At 41.9% G+C, this 23900-nt stretch overlaps 1 protein-coding gene across 12 annotated transcripts in view; it reads left to right on the forward strand.

The window, feature by feature from the left end:
• The first annotated feature begins 1343 nt into the window (after window positions 1-1343).
• Window positions 1344-23900, forward strand: part of SAP130 (Sin3A associated protein 130) — an 81123-nt gene continuing 58566 nt past the window's right edge. For 2 of the 12 annotated variants that reach the window (XM_003990672.5, XM_019837899.3), the window contains exons 1-7: window positions 2188-2321; window positions 3122-3239; window positions 11245-11480; window positions 12199-12357; window positions 13632-13743; window positions 14804-14928; window positions 16585-16709. In XM_003990672.5, the coding sequence (XP_003990721.1) occupies window positions 2250-2321; window positions 3122-3239; window positions 11245-11480; window positions 12199-12357; window positions 13632-13743; window positions 14804-14928; window positions 16585-16709 (947 nt within the window). In that variant the 5' untranslated portion in view covers window positions 2188-2249. Of the gene's footprint in view, window positions 1476-2185; window positions 2322-3121; window positions 3240-9527; window positions 9752-11244; window positions 11481-12198; window positions 12358-13631; window positions 13744-14803; window positions 14929-16584; window positions 16710-23900 lie in introns of those variants that run through there. The other 10 variants (XM_019837900.3, XM_019837905.3, XM_019837901.3 and 7 more) reach the window with 10 other exon arrangements.

Raw genomic sequence — 23900 nt, forward strand, 5'->3', positions numbered from 1 at the left:
TTAGGAAGATAGTATAAATCAGAAGATGGTTGGAGCCTTGGAGAAGGCTGTATTTGTGAGAAAGAAGAGGTACCATGGAGTTTGATAAGGATAGGAGTAGAACAAGGAGAAAGCGTGGTTATAGAGGCCAAGGGAAGAACACTTTAAGGAGGAATTGCTGTCAGCAAGGTAGAGGAGATGAGAACTAAGCAAGGACCACTGGGTGAAGTAGGTTACTCGCAACTTTTGGGGAGCAGTTTGAGAAGAGTGGCAGGAGCAGAATCCAACAAGGGGTAGAGACTGCCTAAGGAGAGAGCAGACTAAAGTATGTCACATCAGTTACTTTCAGAAGAAATCTGAGAAGGGAAGAAAGTGAGAAAATGGCTTGAGGAAGGAGAGGGGTACTTGAGACTCATCTTTGTTGCCTTGAGCTACTATTCGTCCTACCAATCAGTTATCTTACAGAACTGTGCACGATAGAAAGGAGAGATTTAAGCCCCTCTTATTTCTAACTTGTCACAAAAGTCCAGGCCTAAATTACCATCTGGGAAAGGAGGAGGAGAACATAATACAGATCCAAATTTTGCTTCCCCAGTTTTCGCTAAGACTTCTACAGGTGTACAAACTCCAATCTTCCACCCCAAACAAAACAACAAAGCAACACCATCCCCTTTGGCTTCTTTGTAATCTGGAAAAAACTGAGCAAGTGCACAGTGCCCGAGCCTTGCGTCAGGATCCCCCCTCTAGCCAGCCTGATTCAACCCGAGGGTGTACCGCTCTGGGGCGGCCCAGCCCGGTGCGCAGTGCCTGAGGCGGCGCGCTCGGCGCAAACCCCACAGAATAGCTCCAGTTCAGCGCACCCGATTCTCCCACGGTGCTTAGGCTTTGCTAGCCGTGGTTGGCCTTCGGTGGTGACATCAAGTCCCACACACCGCGCGGGGAAGTGAGCACAGTCAGGAAAACCCTCGGCCCTGCCTGCGGCCTCTTCGGCCCGCTGCAGTCGGCCTGCATTACCCTTTTCCCGTGCCGCACCTCCACGGGGAAAATGCAACCTAGTGCCATCAGCTGAGGCAAAGGGGTGGGATTCACTACCTTTTAACTAAGCAAAGAGAAAAGGCAGAATCCACTCTAGGCAGCAAAGGGGTGTGTTACACGGGCCGGGTCGCCCGGAGGTCCCGCCCAGGCCCGCCCTCCTGGCACCGGAGACTACATTTCCCACAGGACCCCGCGGCTCCGAGGGGCAGGCTCGTCCGCTCTCCGGCTCATACTGGGCGGTGACTGGCTTCCCCAGAGGGAGGCGGGGTCTACCCCAGCCAATAGATGAGAGGCTCGTTACGGCGGCGGAAGCAGCGGCGCTGGGCTGAGGGGTGGGGGGCAGAGTGCTAGCGCCCCGGCGGTGGCGGCGGGTCCAGAGCCTGAGGACGTCGGCCCCAAAAGCAGAGAGCGCACAGGAGCGAGCTCGAGGCGGCGCGGCGGCCCCTCGGCGCAGCACCCAGGTAATGGCGGGACGGGCGCCCGGGAGGGGAGGGGAGGAGAGGGGAGGAGACGAGGGGGCGGGGCGGTTGAGCCGGGCTGCAGCGTCCGTCCCGCTGAGCGTCCCTGGGGAAGGGCAGCGGTGCCTCGTCTCCTGCGGCTCAGATCTACGCTTTTCCATGAGCTGGGCATGGCAGTTGGGCCGGTGGCAGGGACCCCGTGTCCTGCGGCAAGGAAGAGAGAGTCTCCAGGAGGGGTGGGCTGTTTCGGGCTTGGGGGCGTGGCGGGCGCGGGCCCTGGCGGGGAAGTAGAGCGGCTGGGGGAACGCCGGCGGGCGGGCGGCCCAGGGAGTTTGGCTCCTGGAGCAGTTTAAAGTGACTCTCCACATCCGGGCCCTGCGCCCGCCGCTTTCAGACCCCGACCGAGGCGGGGCCTCCCACCTCTCCGCCCCCCTCGCCGGGAGCGCTTGTCTTCCTCTGCCATTGGTTCAGCCTCGAGGGGTTTGGGCTGCCCCGGCGAGCCTCGCGCCTGATTGGCTGGGAGTCGGCGGGAGGGTGGGGCGGGATCAGAGCGCGCAGGCCTCTGCGGATTGGTGCGGGCCCTCGAATGACGCGCCCGGCGTGGGGCCAATGGGCGGGCGGGGGAGGTAGGGGCAGGTTCGGGGGCAGAGTACTGGAGCGGAGCCCCGGTGGGGTGGCGGGGGTGAGCGGGGCCGGCTGGGCTGGACAGCGGCGGGCCCGAAGTGGGCTCCGGTAGGATCCGTCTCCACCACTCCGGAGCCCAACGCTGCCACCGAGATGGGCCCTCCGCGGCACCCCCAGCCCGGCGAGATGGAAGCGGGAGGTGCGGGCGGCGGGCGGCGGCTGCAGGTAAAGAGGCATGCCGCTTGTGCTAGGGATCCCTAGAATGCCGTCCTCCCTCTAACCCGAGAGTCTCAGACACCCGAAGTGTGTCTAGAAACCTGTGTTCTCCAATCTCAGCGGTGGGCTTTGGGGTGGGGGTGGGGTTGCGTGCAAATCGAAAGACCGGTAGAGCTTGGCTCTTGAGGGAAAAGTGGGGGTCGATTTAGAGAAAGTGGTGAAGGTCTCTGGTTCCTCTGGCTTAGTGGGGGGTGGGGGTGGTCTGTGAGAGAAAGGGGGAGGAAATCGGTAAACGGAGGCCTGTGCAGAAAATCATTTGAGAGTTCTTTTGAAGTAGGTCTTGATGTCAGGTTTCTGATTTCTTAGAACAAGGTATCTCCCCTCAGATTCCTCCTATGGCATACACATGACAGTTGTGGTCACCTTGGTGTAAGCTTCAGTCTTTAAAAGGACATGCTATTTTCCATAAAACTTTATACCGATGTATATGTATTGTGTTGATACCTGTCATATGGCTGTTGTACAGAATTCAGTGTTGATTTTTTAGAGTGGTAAGCTCTATTTATGGAGTGTCATAGTATCCCCCAACACTACACAAATGATTTTATTATTGAACCCATGTTCACTAAAAACTTAACAGAATTTAGTTTACTTCTGCACTGTATATTGATCACAAATAATTGTTCTAGGTGAATGATGCTGCATTTGCTTTTCTAAAGGAAAGTATAGGTACTGGAGATGCTTTAATTTCTCATTATTGATTCTAACGTGAGAATTTAGTAATAACCATATGACTGTATGCACTGCAGGTGGAAATGAGTTCTCAACAGTTTCCTCGGTTAGGAACCCCATCCACTGGGCTAAGCCAGGCTCCTTCACAGATTGCAAACAGTGGTTCTGCAGGATTGATAAACCCAGCTGCCACAGGTGAGATATGCGATGTTCTCCTATATTGCTTCTTGTTTTAAGAATGTTGCCAGTTTTGGGGGGGGGTGCCTGGATGGCTCAGTTAGTTCAGTATCCGATTTCAGCTCAGGTCATGATCTCATAGTTCGTGGGATCAAGCCCCACATCAGGCTCTGTGCTGACAGTTCAGAGCCTGGAGCTTGCTTCCAATTCTGTGTCTCCTTCCCTCTCTGCTCCTCCTCTGCTCACACTCTGTTTCTCTTTTTCTCAAAAATAAATATTTAAAAAAAATTTTTTTTAATTAGCAAATTCCTTGTGGGATTTTAGTAAATACTAGGTTATCAAATTTGAATAAAGGATATATTACAATTCTAATCTAAACAAGGCTTTTTAAATTCCTTTTTTAATTCTTTCACATGTACTAGAGTATACCAGAAACCTACATTAAAGCATTCCTACAAGAACTATATTTTTAATACAGTAGTGTGTTCTCCTTTAATTAACGCCCAGAGTATTAATAGTGCCATGAGAGAGTCCAAACTGTGTAAGGCATAGTTCTTGCCTTTTATGAGCCTATGAACTAGGAAAAGCGTTTGAAAAATAAAAAGTACATTTGACCCTTGAAAAATATGGGTTTGAACTCCATTACATGTGGATTTTTTCTGAAAAAAATAGTAAAGTACTGTAAATGTATTTTGTCTTCCTTATGATTTTCTTTTTTCAATAATTTTTTTAAAATTTTTTAAAAATTTATTTTTAGAGATAGAAGGTAGGTGAATGTGGGGGAAGGACAGAGTGAGAGAGGGAAAGAGAGAATCCCAAGCAGGCTCCACACTCAGTGTAGAGCCGGAAGCAGGGCTCGATCTCACAACCATGAGATCATGACCTAAAGCAAAGTCAAGACTGGGCTGCTCAACTGACTGAGCCACCCAGGTGTCTCTTCCTTATGATTTTCTTACTAGCATTTTTTTCTGTAGCTTCATTTATTGCAAGAATATGATATATGATACTTACAACATACAAAATATGTATTAGTCAACTGTTACAGGTAAGGTTTCTACTCAACAATAGACTATTAGTAGTTAAGTTTAAGGGAATCAAAAGTTATATGCAGATTTTTGACTGCAGGTGTGGCCATCACCTAACCCCTACATTGTTCAAGGATCAACGGAATATGCACACATATATGCACTTAGTTTTTGGTTGTATACCCTTTGAGTGCTATAGGTCCGTGGTCCTCAGCAGGGATGATTTTGCATTCCAGGGAATAATTTGGCAATGTCTGGATACATTTTTGGTTGTCACAACTAGCGGGTGCTATTGACATCTGATAGTTAAATGTCAGGGATGCTGCTAAATGGGTCTTAGAGCTTCCCCTGCCCCCGTGCCCCCAAGTATCCAGTCCAGTCAGTAGTGCTGAAGTTGAGGAACTCCTTCAAGTTGTCTTTTCTCTAAATGTGTCAAGAAAAAAGTTGGCACTGCAAAGTGGAGTATTTCTTTTTCTATTCCCTTTTCTTCACCTCCTGCTTCCTAAGTTCCTTATCGTGGTAAATGGTACCACTGTCTGCTCATTGCTCAAACCAGGAACATGGCCTCATCTTTAATTGCTCTGTCTCTCTCTCTTATCTGTGAGCTATGGCCCTTTGTCTAGTGTTTCAACCTCATTATCCCTTTGCTTCCCTCCTGCCAACTTTTTTTTGTTACAAATTCATTTCAGTTCTCTTTAGACTTGAAATAACTTTAAGCTACTTTATGTCTCCTGCTTAATAGTAGCTACTCATTTTCTAAATGAATGACAAAAAGTTCCCAATTTTCTTGACTCTGAGACTTTATACATTCTGTTCCTTTTGCCACAATCTTCCTTCTTCCTTTTCACACTCACTTATCTGATTAATTCCTGTTCTTCCTTGAGGTTTCATCTCAGATGTCACTTTCTCTAGGAGGTGTTTACTGATTCCACCATCCGCAAGTCAGGGGTTGGACCTCCTGGAATGAGGGCTAGAACCACAAACACCTTGCGTACCTTTGTATTTGCTGTACTTGCTACATCATAGGACACAAAGTAGTGGTCATCAAGTCCTTACAGAGCCACTTAAAGTTCTTTGCTTTTTAATAAATATTTTTGACAGTATTTTGTCTTTGATATAAATTCATAGAATAATTTAAAGAAACATAGCTTAGGGGCACCTGGTGGCTCAGGCAGTTAAGTGTCCAACTTTGGCACAGGTCACAATCTCATGGTTTGTGAGTTTGAGCCCCACATCAGGCACTGTGCTGACAGTGCAGAGCTGGCTTGGGATTCTCTCTCTCCACCCCTCTCTCTGCCCCTCCCTGACTTGCATGCTCTCTCTCTCGCTCGCTGTCTCTCTCTCTCTCTCTCTCTCTCTCTCTCTCTCTCTCTCTCTCTCTCTCTTAAAATAAATAAATAAATAAATAAATAAATAAATAAATAGATAAATAAGCATAGCTTAAAGGGAGTAATTTTGAATGTCTATTTGCAGAGAATTATGCTGCTTATTAAAAATGGTGTCATTTGGGAATAATTGCCCTCAGATTTTGTTGAGGAAATCATTGACTTAAAATTGTCTGTAATTTTACTTGCGAATAGTGTATGTTTTTTCCTTCTATTGCTCTCAGAGAAGGAAACAAAAGTTTTCCATAAGGAGTTAAATATTTCCTTGATATTTCCTGTCGCTTTTATCAGAAGTAAAAGCATATCAGGATCTCAAACACGTTCAAATTTCAGAAGTGTAGACTACAACCAGTGTTCTTAACTACCCTTTCAGGATTCTTTTCAGGTAAAAATAAGCTGAAGTGAAGAACTGAGATATCTGGAAGGAAATGATAAATGGTTTCAAAAAGATCTTAACAGGAAATGGTCAGTAAAGTGTATCTTAATGAAATTGTCAAAAATAAAAGTCTTCCTGGACAAATAGGTTTGGGGAAAGTTGTTAAATTGTCCATTCCCTCAAAAATTTAATTATGGGAAGATCTGTTTGGATAACAGGGAAGGTTCAAAACATCATATATAAAGAAAATACTAGGGTGCCTGCCTGGCTTAATCAGAATAGCATGTGACTCTTGATCTTGGGGTGGTAAGTTCGAGGACCACATTGGGTATAGAGATTACTTAGAAAAATTTTTTAAAGCCCTTTAAAGAAAAGGGGGAGCCGGGTGGCTCAGTCAGTTGAGCATCCAACTCTTGATTTCGGCTCAGGTCTTCATCTCACACTTAGTGAAATCTAGCCCTGTGTCGGGCTCTGTGTTGATAGCACAGAACCTGCTTGGGATTCATTCTCTCTCTCTCTCTCTCTCTCTCTCTCTCTCTCTCTCTCTCTCTCTTCCTCTCCCAGCTTGCATACATGAGTGCACGTATACTCTCTCTCAAAATAAATAAACTTTAAAAAAAAAAAAGAAAAAAAGCTGTTAGAACTAGTAAGTGAAATTAGTAAAGGTTTCAGGATAAAAGTTCAATGTATAAAAACCAATTATATTTTTAAATACTAGCAATTTTTTTGAAAAATGAAATTTTTAAAATGTCATTTGCAAGAGCATCAAAAAAAAAAAAAACCCAGAAAATATTTAAGGATAAACCAACAAAACGTGTGTAAGACTTAGGGTTAAAAACCTATGAAAAACATGGCTAAGAATAATTAAAAACCTAGATAAAAGTGGGGCATCTAGGTGGCTCAGTCAGTTAAGTGTCTGACTTCTGTTCAGGTCATGATCTCACGGTACGTGAGTTCCAGCCCCTCATCAGGCTCTGTGCTGACTGCTCAGAGCCTGGAGCCTGCTTTGGATTCTGTGTCTCCCTGTTTCGCTGCCCCGCCCCTGCTCACACTCTGTTTCTCTCTCTCTCTCAAAAATAAATAAACATTAAAAAAAATTTTTTTTAACCTAGATAAATGAAATGATCAATCATGCCTATGGATTGGAACACTCAATATTTTTAAAATAATAGTTCTACCCAAGGGGATCTGTAGATTTTTAAAAATCCTGATGAAAATCCTTTCATGTCCTTTTGTAAAACTTGCCAGCCTGAATCTATATTTATGTAGAAACCAAAGGATCTACAATAGACAAAGCAATTTTGATCCCCCTAAAAAGAAAAGAAAGTTGGAAGACTCTACTACATTATTTTAAGACTTGCTGTAAGCTCACACTAATCAAGACAGTGTAGTATTGGCATAAAGATAGAAATACAGATCATTGAAAGTGGAGGATCCAGAAACAGACCCATACATAATACTGGTCAACTGATTTCTGACAAATGTACATAGATAATTCAATAGGGAAATGATAGTCTTTTCAACAAAATAGTGCTTGAACACCAGAATATCCATATGGAAAAAATGAACCTTAACCTTTACTTTTGCCTTACACGAAAATTAACTCACAATGTATCATTATGGACCTAAACGTAAAACTTAAAATTTCTAAAAGAAAACATGGAAACTGCAGTGACCAAATACTGTTTAGGTCACAAAAAACACTAATTATGAGAGAAACAACTGATACATTGTACTTCATCAAAATTAAAAATGCCTGCTCTTCAAAAGACACCATTAACAAAAATGCAAGCCACAAAGACATTTGGATAAATATATCTGCAGAGGACTTACATCCTAAATATATAAAGAACTCTTGTAACTTAATAGCTTTTGCTATTTGAGACACTCTGATTTTTTTTAATGGGCAAACTTTGAATAGACCGATCACCAAAGATGCTGTAGGAATGTCCAATAAGCACATGAAAGATACTCAATTGTGTTATTTCCTCAAGGCTATGCAAACTAAACCACAGAAAATACTACATATCTACTATACTGACTAAAATTAAATACCAGCAATACCAAGTTTGAGGTGTTCATGGAGCAAGTAGAATCCATACCTTCTTGTTGGGAACGCCAGATAATCTAGCTACTTTCGAAACAATTTGGCAGTACTTCATAGAGTTAAATATAAACTTGACCATACAACTTAGCAATCCCATTCCTAGATATTTCCCCAAGATGAATGGAAATGTATGTTCAAAGACTCATACTTCAGTGTTCCTAGAAGCAATGTTCATACTTCAGTGTTCCTAGAATCAGTGTTCCTAGAAGCAATAGCCATAAACTGAAAACAACCCAGAATTTATAGCTGGTGACTAGATAAAGTTTGGTTTACACATACAGTGGAAAACTACTTAATAAAAAGGAGCAGACTGCTAGCATATAGAACAACATAGATGAACCTTAAAAACATTATACAGTTAACCCTTGAACAACCTGAGGGTTAGGGTCACTGGCCCTCTGAGTCAATTTGAGTATAACTTTGACTCCCCCAAAACTTTACTAATAGCCTACTGTTGAGCAGAAGCCTTACTGATGATAAACAATCGATACATATTTGTGTTTTATATATCATATACTGTATTTTTATAATGAAGTAAGCTAGAGAAAAGATAATGTTACAGAGAAAAGCCTAAGGAAGAGGTGCACCTGGGTGGCTCAGTTGGTGGAGGGTGTGATTCTTGATTTCTGCTCAGGTCATGATTCCAGGGTTGTGGGATCAGTGCCCGTGTCAGGCTCCATGCTGAGTGTGGAACCTGCTTAGGCACATGCATGGTCTCTCTCTTTCTAAAATAAAGAAAGAAAGAAAGAAAGAACAGCGTATGGAAGAAAAAATCATTTACAGCACTGTACTGTATCAAAAGCCACGAGTAAGTACAGCTGTGCAATTCAAATCCATGTTGTTCAAGGACTGACTATACTAAGAGAAAGAAACCGACACAACAGACCAAATATTGTATGATTCTATTTGTATGAAATTCCAGGAAACACAAAGCTATAGTGTTAGAAAGCAAATTAATGGTTTCTAAGGGGTAGGAGGGTCTGAGGGAGGGAACTGACTGCAAAGGGGCATGAATGAACCGGTAAGAGTAATGGAAAATGTTCTCCATCGTGATTGTATTGTGGTTAGAATACTGTATACTCCTGCAAAAACTCATCTAATTTTATACAAAGGATTAGTGGATTTTCTATGTAAATTATACCTCAGTAAAGCTGACTGACTAAAAAATGGACAAAATATAGAAACATACACTTCATGGGGCATCTGCATGGCTTAGTCGGTTAAGCATCCGACATCAGCTCAGGTCATGATCTCACGGCTCGTGGGTTTGAGCCCCATGTTGGGCTCTGTGCTGACAGCTCAGAGCCTGGTGCCTGCTTCGGATTCTGTCTCCTGTCTCTGCCCCTTCCCCACTCGCATTCTATCCGTCTCTCAAAAATAAATAAATGTAAAAAAAAATTTTTTTTTGAAAAGAAACATATACTTCACAAAGGAAGATATTTATGAATGACCTGTGACCACATAAAAAGAAGTTGCACATCACTAGTCATCATGGAGATGCTAACTGAAATCACCATGAGAACCCCGCTAAACACCCACTGGAATGTCTGTGTATCAAGAATTGTGAGGATAAGGAGCTGCTAGAACTCTGATCCACTGGCCGATGGGACTATAACACGATACAACCACTTTGGAAGGTATTTTGGCAGTCTCCTATAAACATTTACTTACCATTTGACCCAGCAGTTCTACTCCTAGCCTGTTGGTTAAGAACGTAAAAAAAAACCCAAAACTGTTGTTGAACTCTCTAGTCTCCAAATAGCCATTTTATTGTATGTAAATTGTACATCAATAGAGTGGTTTTAAAAATCAAAGTAAAAAAAATCTGAATGACCAGGGAGAAAAATCAACATATAACAAAATGTAAAATATACATCTGTCTTTTCACGTAACACCTGTACTCAGAGATTTTTTTCCTGACGAAATCGCTGGACAAGAACTCAAAATACATATGGATGTTTATCCCAGAGTTGTTGATAATAGCAAAAATTTGGAAATAACCTAAAAGCCCATCAGTGATATAATGGTTAAAAAAGCTATGGTATATCCAATGGAATTTCATTTAGCTTTTTTAAAAATTTTATTTATTTATTTTGAGAGAGAGAGAAGGCATGCATGGGAGGGGCAGAGAGAGAGGGAGAGAGAGAATCCCAAGCAGGCTCTGCCCTGTCAGCACAGAACCCAATGTGGGAGTCAAATTCCCTCAATTTTTAAATTGTTTTTAAATAGTTACATGTTGTTCCGGTCCAATTCCCAAAGAAAGAGTGTATAGCAAAAAGTATCTCTCCTATCCCTATTCTCTCAGAATCTACTTTCTTTCCCATCAAGAAATCAAGATACTTTGGGAGTTATGTTTCTACATAAGAAAATAAAGGCATGTATGATTACTTTTTCACTGTTCTGTACCTTGCTTTTTTCCTTTAGATATGTTTTTGCATAATGCACATTACCGATTTTTTAATAAGAATACCTAAAAAGCTTCCTTGTCTTATTTTTATAGTTACATGGTAGTCTGGGAGTATACCGGAATTTATACATCCAGTCACCTGTTGATAGATGCGTAGGTTTTAAAAATTCCTTTACTGGAATAAAAATGGTGAAACAAATAATGTTCACAAGTCATTTTACACACGTACTATGTATTTTATAGGATACATTGCTGCAAGTGGAATTGTTGAGTTTCAAAAGGTGTACATAATGATGATAGGATTGTAATAATGATAGAGATCTCCATGTTTGTTTTGTAGGAAATTTGTTTTGAAAAGCTGTATGTTCTTGGGCTTAAGAATATTTATGTTATCTTTTTAATGTTAGGTTTTTATAACTTTTTAAATAAATACCTTAAATGAAAGCATCCTGTCTTGCATTGCTCTTCCAACTGTTTGAGATCATTTTTTTTTAATTTTTTTTAATGCCTTCTTATTTTTGAGAGAGAGTAAGTGGGTGAGGGGGAGAGAGAGAGAGAGAGAAAGAGAGAGAGAGAGAGAGGGAGGGAGACACAGAATGCAAAGCAGGCTCCAGGTTCTGAGCTATCAGCCCAGCCGACAGCTGTATGTGCTGTTTACTTCATTAGTATTATTTAACACTGAAAGCATATGACATGAGGTTTCTCCCTTAATGCCCTTACTAGTCAATGATGAATCTAGTCGAGAGGCTGAAGTCACTGCCAGGGAGCACATGGGTTCCGGCGGCTCCCTCCAGTCCCGTGAAGAGAAGCAAGAGCCTGTTGTGGTAAGGCCCTATCCGCAGGTGCAGATGTTGTCTACACACCATGCTGTTGCATCGGGCACACCCGTCACAGTGACAGCCCCACCAGCACATCTGACGCCAGCAGTGCCACTCTCCTTTTCGGAGGGACTTATGAAGGTAATGGAGAGGTTTAAAATTTCACATTAAACCACAGCTAAGGACTGGCTCATGTTCCTGACAGTATTCACAGAGTCTTAGACCGCATCCAGGATCACAGCGTTCTCTTTTTGACCCATCAGTTCAGCTCTTTTCTGTCGCTCAGAGCTCTGCTGTTCTGCAGTGCCTATCTTGTGCCGCTGGGCAGTTGGCATCACAGGATCTTTTCTAGTATCCATTTTGACATTGACTTTATTCAAGTTAATGGGCATGCTGACTTAGTTTTTATCTTGGAGTGGCACTCTTCTCCAAGGTTTTGTTTTAAAGCTCACTAATTTGGGGGTATCTGAGAATATCGCCTTGTGTATTACCTTGTCGCAATGTTTTAGTTACTGGGAGTTTTGTTTACTTCCGCCCAAACTTGGGATGCAGCATTGTACAGAAGAAAGAATGTGGGCTGTGAGCCATCCAAGTCTGGGCTTCAGTCCCAGTTCCAGTTTTTACTGTCTGTGTGGCTTGGAGCAAGTGACATAGCCTTGCTTTGTATGCTTCCTCATCTGTAAAATGGAAATGCTGGTACTTGAATGGAAGAGCTGTGATGCTACGAGATAAAATATATAAGGCTTCTGGATCTTTCCTGGCCCTCTCCAGGTTCAATTTGTGTACTTTTTTAACTATAGAAGGAAATGCATCACTCGTAAAAAGCTATTGATTGTTTCGTGTGGTTTTCTGTTCGCAGCCGCCCCCGAAGCCCACCATGCCTAGCCGTCCCATTGCTCCTGCTCCACCTTCTACCTTGTCACTTCCCCCCAAGGTTCCAGGGCAGGTTACCGTTACCATGGAGAGTAGCATCCCTCAAGCTTCAGCCATTCCTGTGGCAACAATCAGTGGACAACAGGTTTTTCTCCTCTTAATTTGCTGATTTTCAAACTGAGATGCCAAACTGTTGATCATTATTTATTGAATGCCAGCAGTACATTAGGCACTGTATTAAATTAAAAAATTAAATGGTCACTGGTATCTGCAAGGGGAGGATAGCAGGTTTGAGAGAGAAGGATATCTGCAGGGAGTAAAAGCAACATGCACAGTGGTCTTTGTCATTTGGCCAGTATGTATTGAGCATCTGCTATGTGTGAGGCACCACCGTCCATGTGAGATACAAGTCTAGACAAGACCGTCCGTATCCTTGAGGTGCTCAGAGTCCACTTGTGCTGGTTAGCTTTGGGGGGTGGAGAACAGCCTCATGGCAGTAATGCTTCTTTAGGATTTTTCTCTGAGGAGGATGATGGTGTATGTCTTGGGCACCTAGCAGGTGCCCTCAAGCAGCTCATCAGTCGTGAACATTTATTTTGTAGTCTCATGTTTTAGCTTATGTTTTTTGGCTGAAATTCTACTCCTACTCTATAATATGTATATGATTTATTTAAATATTTTGAATTATTGACCAGTGAAAAAACCTGAATCTAAAAACTTTCCCTTCAAGTTTTCAAGAAAAAAATTGGTATTCCAAGAAGACACTATGTTTTTTGTTTTTTGTTTTTTCTTTTGTCATACTGCTGAGTACTCCCAGAAATACTGGAACCCCCACCTGGGTATCACTGGCATCAGGGTTGGGAGCCTGTGAGGAAGGTCCTCTAAGGAGGGGAGGAGTTGAAGAACTCGTATGGGAGTACCTGCTGAGTGCTAATTGACATTTACTTAGAAGTCCTGCATAACATAAAGAGTGGATGAATGCAGTGGCACGTAAAAAAAATAGAATAGGAAATAAGAATAAAATAGAATAAGCTTTTGGCTTATTCTAAAATAGAATAAAATAAAATAGAATAAGCTTTTTGCCAATGCAGAGAGAACAAGTGTGAAAGACTAATATTGGAGATGAGAGTGTCCCAAAGTGGGCAGTCAAATGAGTCCATCTGTTAGAGATCTAGCACCTACTGTGGCTCAAGGCAGTTGAAGTATCCTCACAGTCACTTACCCCATGCTTGAGGGCATGGGTCTTCATGTAGTATGTTGCGTAAAAAAAACTAAACATCCTTTCCCTTGGGGTACTCACTGTCTAAAAGGAACACCCTGACCCACATTTGGAGGCAGCTGACCTCCTAGAAGCAATGGCTAAGCATCAATGGCTAAGACCAAGCACATGAAAATAACATTATGTCCTGTTTCTTGCAGGGACATCCCAGTAACCTGCATCATATCATGACCACAAATGTACAGATGTCTATTATCCGCAGCAATGCTCCTGGGCCCCCTCTTCACATTGGAGCTTCTCATTTACCTCGAGGTAAAAACTGTACGTTTTGCTTAAGTTCTCAAAATGCATTGGCAGATACACATTTGGTAAGAGATACAGTAATAAAAAATGTATCTAGAATCAGCTTATTAAAGTTATAGGACAAAAAAAAAAGTTATAGGACAGCAGGAATAAACTTAGAGCAATACACATTTTTGGCATGGTCAAATATGTGCTAATTACAGTCATACCCCAACAAGCATGTGTGTATGCTTTTGGGTGTAAACTTTAAACAATTCAGATTTTTAGTAGGGTCTAAAGATTGTCCTTTATAATGAGGAACGCCTCAGACTTATGACAGTCCAAAATGATCTTGATGTTTAGAATAAAGTCACAAATACGAATACTGAATATTTTAAAGGTTTAGTGATAATGGTAACTCAATTAATACAGCTGTAAGATGGATTTATTCTTGCAGTTAAATTCTGATAGGTTGTCAAGTATTAAATTCAGTGACTTTTCTTAGCTACTTCATCAGCCTTATGTTGGAGAGTGTAAAATCATTGTTGGCAAAATCAGGCTAACAAGTACAAAACCAGGTTTACTTGGTCATAACGTAATTCATTGTTCCCCAGAGCAAAGTTCACAGATTGCAAGGGCGTCTGTGTTAGATCGAAAGTACTTTCATGAAAATACTAAGATGTCATTTGCCTGTATTTGACAATACAAAGGCAGAGGTAGTTCAGGTGAACCCTCACTGATGGTTAAACCGCTGGAGCCTTGCCCTAAATGAAGGCAGCAGCCCCGCACTGTGCTATTCAGTGTGTGCCTCTCTTCTGCATCCTTGCAGTTAACAAAACAGAAAACAGTTTCATTTCATAGTGTCCTTGAAGAAGCAAAACAGTTTACTAATCTTAACAAATCACAACCTATGAGTGCACTTTTTAAAATTTTCTATGTGACAAAAGGGAAGTATACAATATGGCATGTCAGCTAAATTACTGACATACTGAGTTTTAGAACATACCTGCACTCTTTTCCTAGGGCATATGATTGGAATATTTAAATGGTGAGCCCATAAGCCATACTAATGACAAAAATTATTTTCCAGGTGCAGCCGCTGCTGCTGTGATGTCCAGTTCTAAAGTGACCACGGTCCTGAGGCCGACTTCCCAGTTGCCAAATACTGCTACAGCTCAGCCGGCAGTACAGCATATCATTCACCAACCTATCCAGGCATGTCAGCTTGTGGGTAGTCAGCCAGCAAGTATCAAGTGCCTACTCAGAGTTCTTGACTCTGCTAGAGCCTGTGAGAGTGCTTTGACCTCACGTGACTTTTGATCTAGTCGCCAAGGTGTCCAGAAGGTTGAGTTCTATATGGTGTGAGATGATCAGCCACGGAGATTTAGAAGAGCAGGGCCAAGGGAAGCTGTCGTAGGGATGGGTGTAGAGGGAGATTCAGAGAAGTGAAGAGGCGGTGAAAGGGAGTGAGACTATGCACAGTGGCAAGGAAGACCATGGCACTTGTATACTGGGTTTAGTAAAGGTGAGCCAGAACGGAGAAGTTTTAATTCAGATAGGGATGTATGAGCCCCTAAATACTTCGTGCACATTTTTATACACGTGTGTGTGCTTTTCAAGAAAGACAGTCTGTGTCTTTCAACTTTTTTCCAAGGAAATCTATGGCCTCAATAGTAACTGAAGTATACTGTGTTATGAGGTGATACTGTGATGTCTCTGAATTCAAAGCTTGAAGATACAGAGTGTAAACTTGATTTTATACACAGCAGAGAGCCACTAAGTTTTTTGAACAGTAATATGAGATCACAGAAATCTCTTTGAAAGATTAATGTAGCTGAACCACAGACGGTAGATGCATGTTCAAATACTTTTGGGGGCCAGACTGGTCACATATATGGAACAGCTGGGTTTAACACAATCAGGAAGATTGCTGGGTAGGACACTGGGTAGTACATGTCCAGCCTAGAGTTTTCAATTTAAAACAAAATAAGAGGGCTTGCTGGCTAACAAAGCACATTTGGAGACTCATTCGGCCCCTGGAGTGTAAATGGTATACAGGAAGGACAGGAGAAAGAACCCAAACAGGGAGTTCTAAAGCTAGTGTGATGACCTGGTGTGAGACAAGCTGTAGCAGTAGGCGTAGGCACTGTAGATCGAAGGTCTGGAGATAAGAGGCAGATCCAAATGGGCAGCATTTGCGAATTGAACTGCATGTATCAGGGTCAAGAAAGGGGACTACTCAGAAGAGCTCAGATGATCGAGAGAAATGACAGTGGACAAGCCAGTGAAGCCCAGGGTGGAACTTGTCTGGTGAAGATTTTATACACAGATGTAGTATAAAGGAAGGTAAGAGAAGTACATCCATGTGAAAACAGCCAGAGAGCAGCTGGGCACCCTGAATCTTCCATAAGCAAATGCTGTTTTCACGTGTTTGCTGGCTTAGAGGGCCCGAGAGCCAGCATCTCCATCCGACGGCTTAGAGCCCTCTGTGGAAAGCGCTTGGTTGTGTGGGAGCATAGAATGTCTGTGTCAGAACCAACAACAAATCTGTGGGCACTGTAGATCTGAAGGGTTGAATCCCAACTACTCCCCATAGGATAAAATGTTGAATCTAGTCATATTTGGAAAGGAGGAATTTATATACTCTATCCAGCCAAAATGGGAATTTTTTTTTGTAATTCTGACTCTTGGTCTTAAAATTACCTATCTGAACATAGAATTCCTTAGTCAGAATGGTGAGAATTTCCTTTCATTTGAACAACATACTTGTTTGGAGGCCCAGGTTTTAAATTACACTTACAGTGTTTGGCTTACTGTATTTTATTTTGCTTTTTGTTTTAAATGAAATATTTTTTTCTCTTTTCTTGGTAGTCTCGTCCACCTGTGACCACCTCTAATACCATCCCTCCTGCTGTGGTAGCAACAGTTTCAGCCACCAGAGCTCAATCTCCAGTCATTACTACAACAGCAGCACATGCTACTGATTCAGCACTCAGGTATATTTGGGGCTTAAAGATCTAGCCCTCCTTCTTCACCTTTTTCTTTCCTTCATCCTTTCATTTACCTCAGTAAATACTCCTTGAGTGCTTTTCTATGAGCTCTGTAGTGTTCTAGATACTAGAGGTAAAGCAGTGAACAACGAGACATTCCTGCCCTCATAGAGTTTCTATTTTTAGGGGCTGGAGACACACAAAAACAAAGTGTCCTAGATGGTGCAAAGTGCTTTGGGGAAAAATTAGATAGGGTGAGATTTGGAGCGACAGGGTAGGCAGTGCAGGCCTACCACTTCATGTAAGGTGATCCAGGAGAACTATTGATAAGAACAGATTGGAGCCAACAGTTGAAAGATGTAATGAAGTGAGCCATATGGCTGTGTAGGATAAGAGCATTCTAAGCAGTGGGAACAGTAAGTGCAAAGGCCTGAGATTATAGTGTGTTTGCCATGCCTAAGGAGAAGCAAGAGGCTGATGGGAGGAGAGCGGCCAGAGATTATTTTAGGAAGTAACAGGGTCTCCATATCACTTAGCGCCTTAGGAAGCCCTTTACAGATTTAGACTTTGCTGGGGTGCAGCGGGAAGCCTTACCAGAGTTTTGAGCAGAGCAGCGTCCTGATCTGAAGTTTTTGGTGGATCAGCTGTGGAGAGGCAAAGTGGGAAACAGAGAGATGGTTTAGAAGGGTGTGTCAGGAATCCAGGAGAGAGGATTGCTGGAGGTGGAACCTGGTTAGATCCAGAATAGAGGTTTGAAGTTGGTTGAGGACTTCTGAAGAATTATATAGGGGCAGTGAGAGAATAGGAAGAGTTAGGATTTTGGCCCTGCCAGTTGTGTAGCTAGGAAGGTTTCGCAGCAGTAATACTGCGTGGCTAGGAAGGTGACATCATGTGGCTAGGAAGGTGATGCTGCAGTAACGTGTGATGAAGAACAGTGGGAGGACTAGCTTTGGGGAGGAATCCCTGATTGGTTTTGAGCACTGGAAGATGGTGTTGACTTCTGAGCACTGAAGTGGAGATGTTGAGATAGGTTAATAGAGGAGTTTGGAGTCCAGATAAGAGTTCTGAAGGAGATAATTCAGGAAGACCATATAGATGGGGAAGAGGTTTTTGAGAGAAAAGGTCTCCCAGGTGAGAGGGCTGAAGGGGGAAGGAGTATTCTCAGGGGAGAGCTGAGATTCATTAGGGCAGGGAGGTAAAGGATATATTCAGATTAGAGATTGCAGATTTGCTAGAGATAGACTGTAAGTCTCTAGGCTGTATTGGAAGGTTTGGGTATCTGAAAAGGGAGAGATCACCAGGGACCTACAGGGATAAAGTCTGGTTGATGAGGAATGATCTGGGGTGCCTCTAAGGAAGTACACCGTTGGGTGAAGACAGGATGGTATTTGTCCTCCTGATCCCCAAGGCATATTGCATTGTATTGCATTGTGGGAAGGTTGTGAAAGTTGGGTGGAGACAATGGGATGTGAGCCTTGCCAGGAGGTCTTTCTTGATTAATACCTTTGGTTATGTGTTGCCTTTGGCAATATAAACAAGAAGTGATTCACTGAACAAAAGAAGGGGTAGTAGGCATGAAGACCAAAACATTCAGAAGAGATCATCCATAAGTCTTGATTACCTGCTGGAGGCAGGGCAGAGTGGTGAGGAAGAAGTCTAGATGTCTCCTTGGTTTTTTTCCTTGTTTGACCAAGTAAGTAAAAAGGAAACAAGGGAAAGAAAGCGAATGTTAGAAATAATTTTGATTTTTGGAATACTGAGTTTATCCATGGAACAATCAAGTGGCTGTTGTCAGCAGGTGGTTGAAGAGATGTCAGAGCCAGAGATAATGGGTTTGGGAGTTATCAGCTTGTGGGCTACAGTTCAAGGTTGGGGGTATGAGTCTCACCAGGGGGAATAAATACAGTGAGAAGAGGGTCTGGAACAGAACTCTGAAGAAAGTAACTTTTAAATGTAGAAGAGTGCCTAGGACTTCTATTTAACCATTAGCTCTGTTATTCACTAGCTGTGTGGCATTAGGCAAGTTTCTCAACATTACTGATCCTTAGTTTCCTCTTCAGTAAAATGAGCATACTTTACCTTTTGGTAATTTAAAATATTACCTGAGGTATAGAGAGACACAACTGCCCAACATAAAACAGATTATATGTTGTTCATTTTAATTTTGTATTACCTTGAAGAAGTTAATGTATTCAGGGGTGCCTGGGTGGCTCAGTCGGTTGAGTGTCCCAACTCTTGATTTCAGCTCAGGTCATGATCTCACAGTTCATAGGATTGAGCCCTGTGTTGGGCTCTGCACTGACAGCACAGAGCCTGCTTGAGATGCTCTCTCTCCCTCTCCCTCTGCTTGCTCGCTCTCTTTCTCTCTTACTCTCAAAATCAGTAAATAAACTTAAAAAAAAAAAAAAGTTAATATATTCAGATGGTATGAGGAAATTTGAAAGTTAGAAATGTGCAGACAATGAAAACTAGAGGCTTTTTTTTAAACCATGTTATCAAAGTATCTATCTTTTCCATTGTATTGAATTTTTAATAAAAAAATGGATGTTGAATTTTGTGAGATGTACTTTGAGCATTTTGCCAGTCTCAGTACTCTGGGCGCTAGAAATACACTAGTGAATTAAACAGGCAAAAACCCTAATGACCAGATGATTTTTCTACTTAAATCTGTAACAGTGATAGGGGCACCTGGCTGGCTCAGTCAGTTAAGTGTTCGGCTCAGATCATGATCTCATAGCTCGTGAGTTCAAGCCCTGCATCAAGCTATACATTGACAGTACAGAGCCTACTTCAGATTCTGTCTCTCACCCTCTCTCTCTGTCCCTCCCCTGCTCACACTATTTCTGTCTTTCAAAATAAATAATTTTTTTTAAGTTTAAAAAATCTATAACAATGATAAATTTCTAATATTTAGCTCCCTTTGAATTGAGCCAGAAAGTTTATTTATTTTTTTAATTTTGTTTATTTTGAGAGAGACAGAGAGCATGTGAGTGGGGGAGGGGCACAGAGAGAGAGAGAGGGAGAATCTCAAGCAGGCTGTGTGCTGTCAGCATAGAGCCCAACGGAGAACTTGAACTCACAAACTGTGAAATTGTGACCTGAGCCAAAGCTAAGAGCCAGATGCGCAACCAGCTGAGCCACCCAGGTGCCCCTGAAGCCAGAAAGTTTAAATAGACCAATTTCTATTGGAGAAATAGAAAAAAATTTCAAAGCAACATCTCCCAGAAAAGCACTAGGCCCAGACAGTTTCACTGAATTCTATCAAACTCTCAAAGACCAGATAAACCAATGATAATTAAATTGGTTTAAGGCATAGAAACAAAGGAAAGTTCCAAAAAAATTTTAAGTCTTACTCTTTTTGTTAAATAGAGTAATCCTATCTGCCAATTTTTTAAATCATTTTTTATTGTTGTTCGTTGCTTGATTGAATGAGCTCTATTACCTTCCTCAAAAAGAACTTATAGGACCAGTATTTTGAGTTTTCACATGTTCAGAATCATTTTGCAGTTATCACTATACTTAAGCAGTAGTTTAACTGATAATTCTTTTGTTTCTGTATTCTTTCTGTGAGTACTTTATCAAGTGTTTTTCCTTTGCCTTCCAGAACTAGATGATGTACAGAAGTAAGGCCAGCTTGATTTCTTTTTTTAAACACCTTAAAAGGATCTTGATATTTTTGCCTGATTGCCTAAGATTTTTTTCTTTGTTTTTTGTTTTGTTGTGTTTTGTTTTTGTTTTGTTTTTTTAGAGAGAGAGAGAGCATGAACAGGGGAAGGGGTCGGGAAGGGAAGAGAGAATCTTAAGCAAGCTCCATCCTATGCACTGAGCCCAGTATGGGGCTCAGTCTCGACTCTAGGATCATGGCCTGAGCTGAAACCAAGAGCTGGAAGCTCAACCAACTGAGCCACTCAGGTGTCCCTAAGGCTCTCTATCTTTGAATTTCGATGATTTAACTGGGATTTGTTTTGTAGCGACCACTGTGTATTGTTCTGTTCTGAAACATGGTGTATGTTTTTAATCTGCAGCGTGACACCATATTTATGAACAGTTTTCTTGGATTGTGTCTTTATTCTATTCCATTTTATTGGGAGGGGGCACCCAGTTATGTGTTTGTTGGATCCTTTTTGCATGACTTCCTTATCTAAGCCTTATTAACTTTTCCCCCTTTTGTTTTTTTTTTGTTTTTTTTTTTTTTTAATTTTTTTTTTCAACGTTTATTTATTTTTGGGACAGAGAGAGACAGAGCATGAACGGGGGAGGGGCAGAGAGAGAGGGAGACACAGAATCGGAAACAGGCTCCAGGCTCCGAGCCATCAGCCCAGAGCCCGACGCGGGGCTCGAACTCACGGACCGCGAGATCATGACCTGGCTGAAGTCAGACGCTTAACCGACTGCGCCACCCAGGCGCCCCTAACTTTTCCCCCTTTTGATTCTGCTTACTTTTCTCCCAATCTTCTCTGTTTCTTACTGAGTTTCTACCATTGTCTGGCATGCTCTACTTTTTAGTTTTGCTTTCAGTCCTGATGCAGCTGAATATTTTCTTCTGTTTTTCTCTTGAGCTATGCTTATTTTAGCCCCTTCTGTTGTCTAATCATTATGTCCAGTGAGCTCTTACATCTTTGCTTTGTGTTTTCATTTCTGGAAGCAGTTATTGCATCAGGTTTCTTCATTCATGGCACAATTTTCATCTGCTTAGTGAAAGTATTTCTAGTGAACTTCCCCTTTTTCTGTCCACCATTTTTCTTATAGCATCATGAGATAGATCCTGTGCTGGTTGCGTTCTGACTACTCATCTTTGAATGGAGTTGAATGTATTCTGCGTCATCTATTTGTAATTGGTTCTTGTTGTAGGCTGGGCTGTGTACTGGATTAGGGGAGATTTTCCTAATGGCTCAGAATCCTGTGTTTGTATTTTCTTGGTCATTACTTCTCTCCTGCTAGGGAAGATAGATTGTCCCAAATGGCAGTTTCTCTCTTCCCTGCATCTCACCACATGCTGTTTGTTTGTTTGTTTGTTTATTTGTTTGTTTGTTAAAGTAAACTCTGTACCCAACATGGGACTTGAACTCATGACCCTGAGATGAAGGGTCACATGCTCTACCAACTGAGCCAGCCAGGTGCCCCTCACCACACCCTGTTTTTCACATGGCACTTATTTGTGTGTGTGGTTAATAGTTTAACCCTACATCGTTGATTCCTGGATCTTGGAACTGGTCCGAGTCCAGGTTCTGCTTCAGTGACCCCTCTGATTGTTACAAACAAAAGATTATGGTTTCCTGTGTCAGAGTATGCTCCTCACTTTGGAGAATTATACTTGACTGGATCTTGTCCCTTAAATTATAGCCGCAGAAATCCTGTCTGTATTGGCTCATGTTTGAGTATCACTGCCTTGGCCGTTCTGCTACCCCTTCTGTGGTTTGAGTTTTCAGGTCTCTCCTAGTTTTGCCAAAGATGGAGACTGAATTCCTTTTTCTTTTCCTTGTTACTGTTTTCTGAGAGGTGAGAAAATCCCAAACCAGCAGTCTCTGCCTACAGTACTTCTTGTCCTCACTCTAAAGTGAAGCAAACATCCAGTTTAACACTGGAGGATGCTCATTAGTCTACTCATTGTAAATTAACCACATATTTTCTGTATTTGTCTAAATTGGGTGTCTATTCCTAGAGCTGCCTCTGAGGCCATTAAAAAGAAATAGTATAGTGATTAAGACTACAGACTTGGGAGCACTTTCTAGCTGGCTGACCTTACTTAATCTCTTTGATCTTTTTTTTGTATAGGAGGGTGTTGCTACTATGGATCAGGGATGTTTTCTTTACTCGGTGTATTTTAATGAAAATCCCTTTCTTTCCTAGCTGCCCCAAATTTGGCTAGTGAGAACCCCTACAAACTAGCTTGAGTGTCATTTTGATATCTGCTTTTGAACTTCACATACTTTCCTATTTCTGGTACATGATAAATTAGGCCCTTTTTTATTTTTTCTGCTTCCCTGGTCTTGAAATCAGCCATTTCTGCAAAGATTCTTGGTTCTCTTTAGTGGAGAATGGGAATTAGAACCCAAGATCTGGTTGCTAGGGGTACACATTGCTCTTGAGGTATCATTCCTTTTGGGCTCTTTCTGTGGACAGAGGTAATCAATATAGTAAACATAGTCATGGCTTCATGCTGATATCTCCAAATGAAATTTAACATTATAAGTTTTTTCTTTCCTCGATTTTATATATATATATATTTTTTTTTTTTTAATTTTTCTAACATTTCTTTATTTTTGAGAGAGAGAGTAAGCACAAGTGGGGGAGGGGCAGGGAGGGTGACAAGAGGATCCAAAGCAGGCTCTGTGCTATGAGTGCAGAGCCAGATGCGGGGCTCAAACTCACGAACTGTGAGATCACAACGTGAGCTGAAATCAAGAGTTGGCCACTTAAACAACTGAGTCACACAGGCGCCACATAAATATACACACACGTACATATACACACATACATATACATACATGTATATGTGTGTGTGTGTGTGTGTGTGTGTATATATATATATATTTTTTTTTTGTTTTTTTTAGGTTTATTTATTTTGAGAGGGTGAGAGAAAATCTCAAGCAGTCTCCACACAGTCAACGTGGAGCCCCTCCTCAGGCTCAGTCTCACAAACTGTAAGATCATGACCTGAGCCAAAATCAAGAGTCAGACACTTGACCAACTGAGCCACCCAGACTCCCTCCTCAATTTTACACTTGTGCATCTTTCATACTGAAAACCTTGTGTCCTCAAGACATTAGCATAACTAGTTGGGTTTTTTGATCTATAATATTAAAAACATAGTTTCATAGTAATACTTCACAGTCCCAAGTCCACCGTCGAAAATTAACCCCTTATTTTCTGTAGATTATGCTCACAATAAGACTGAATGAAGTTTAAGACTTCTTCACAGTTCTTTTGCCCTCAAACTGGATCCCACTAAAAGTGAGAATGTGTTCAAAAGTCACTTGATTATTTTCTCTGTGGGATATGTAGTAACATTTTCTTTCTATTCACATATGTCCAAAATGTAAATATATAAAAAGATACACAGTGAGAAGTATCATTCTCTTCTCTGTCCCTCAGGTACCAATTTCCCATGTTCCTATCCCTTTGCTTTTTAAGATAACCTGTTCCTAGTTTTTTGGTTATCTTTTTAGTGCATGTTTATTATAATTTAATACATAG

This window comes from Felis catus, chromosome C1 (assembly GCF_018350175.1).
Source record: "Felis catus isolate Fca126 chromosome C1, F.catus_Fca126_mat1.0, whole genome shotgun sequence".
Taxonomy (NCBI): domain Eukaryota; kingdom Metazoa; phylum Chordata; class Mammalia; order Carnivora; family Felidae; genus Felis; species Felis catus.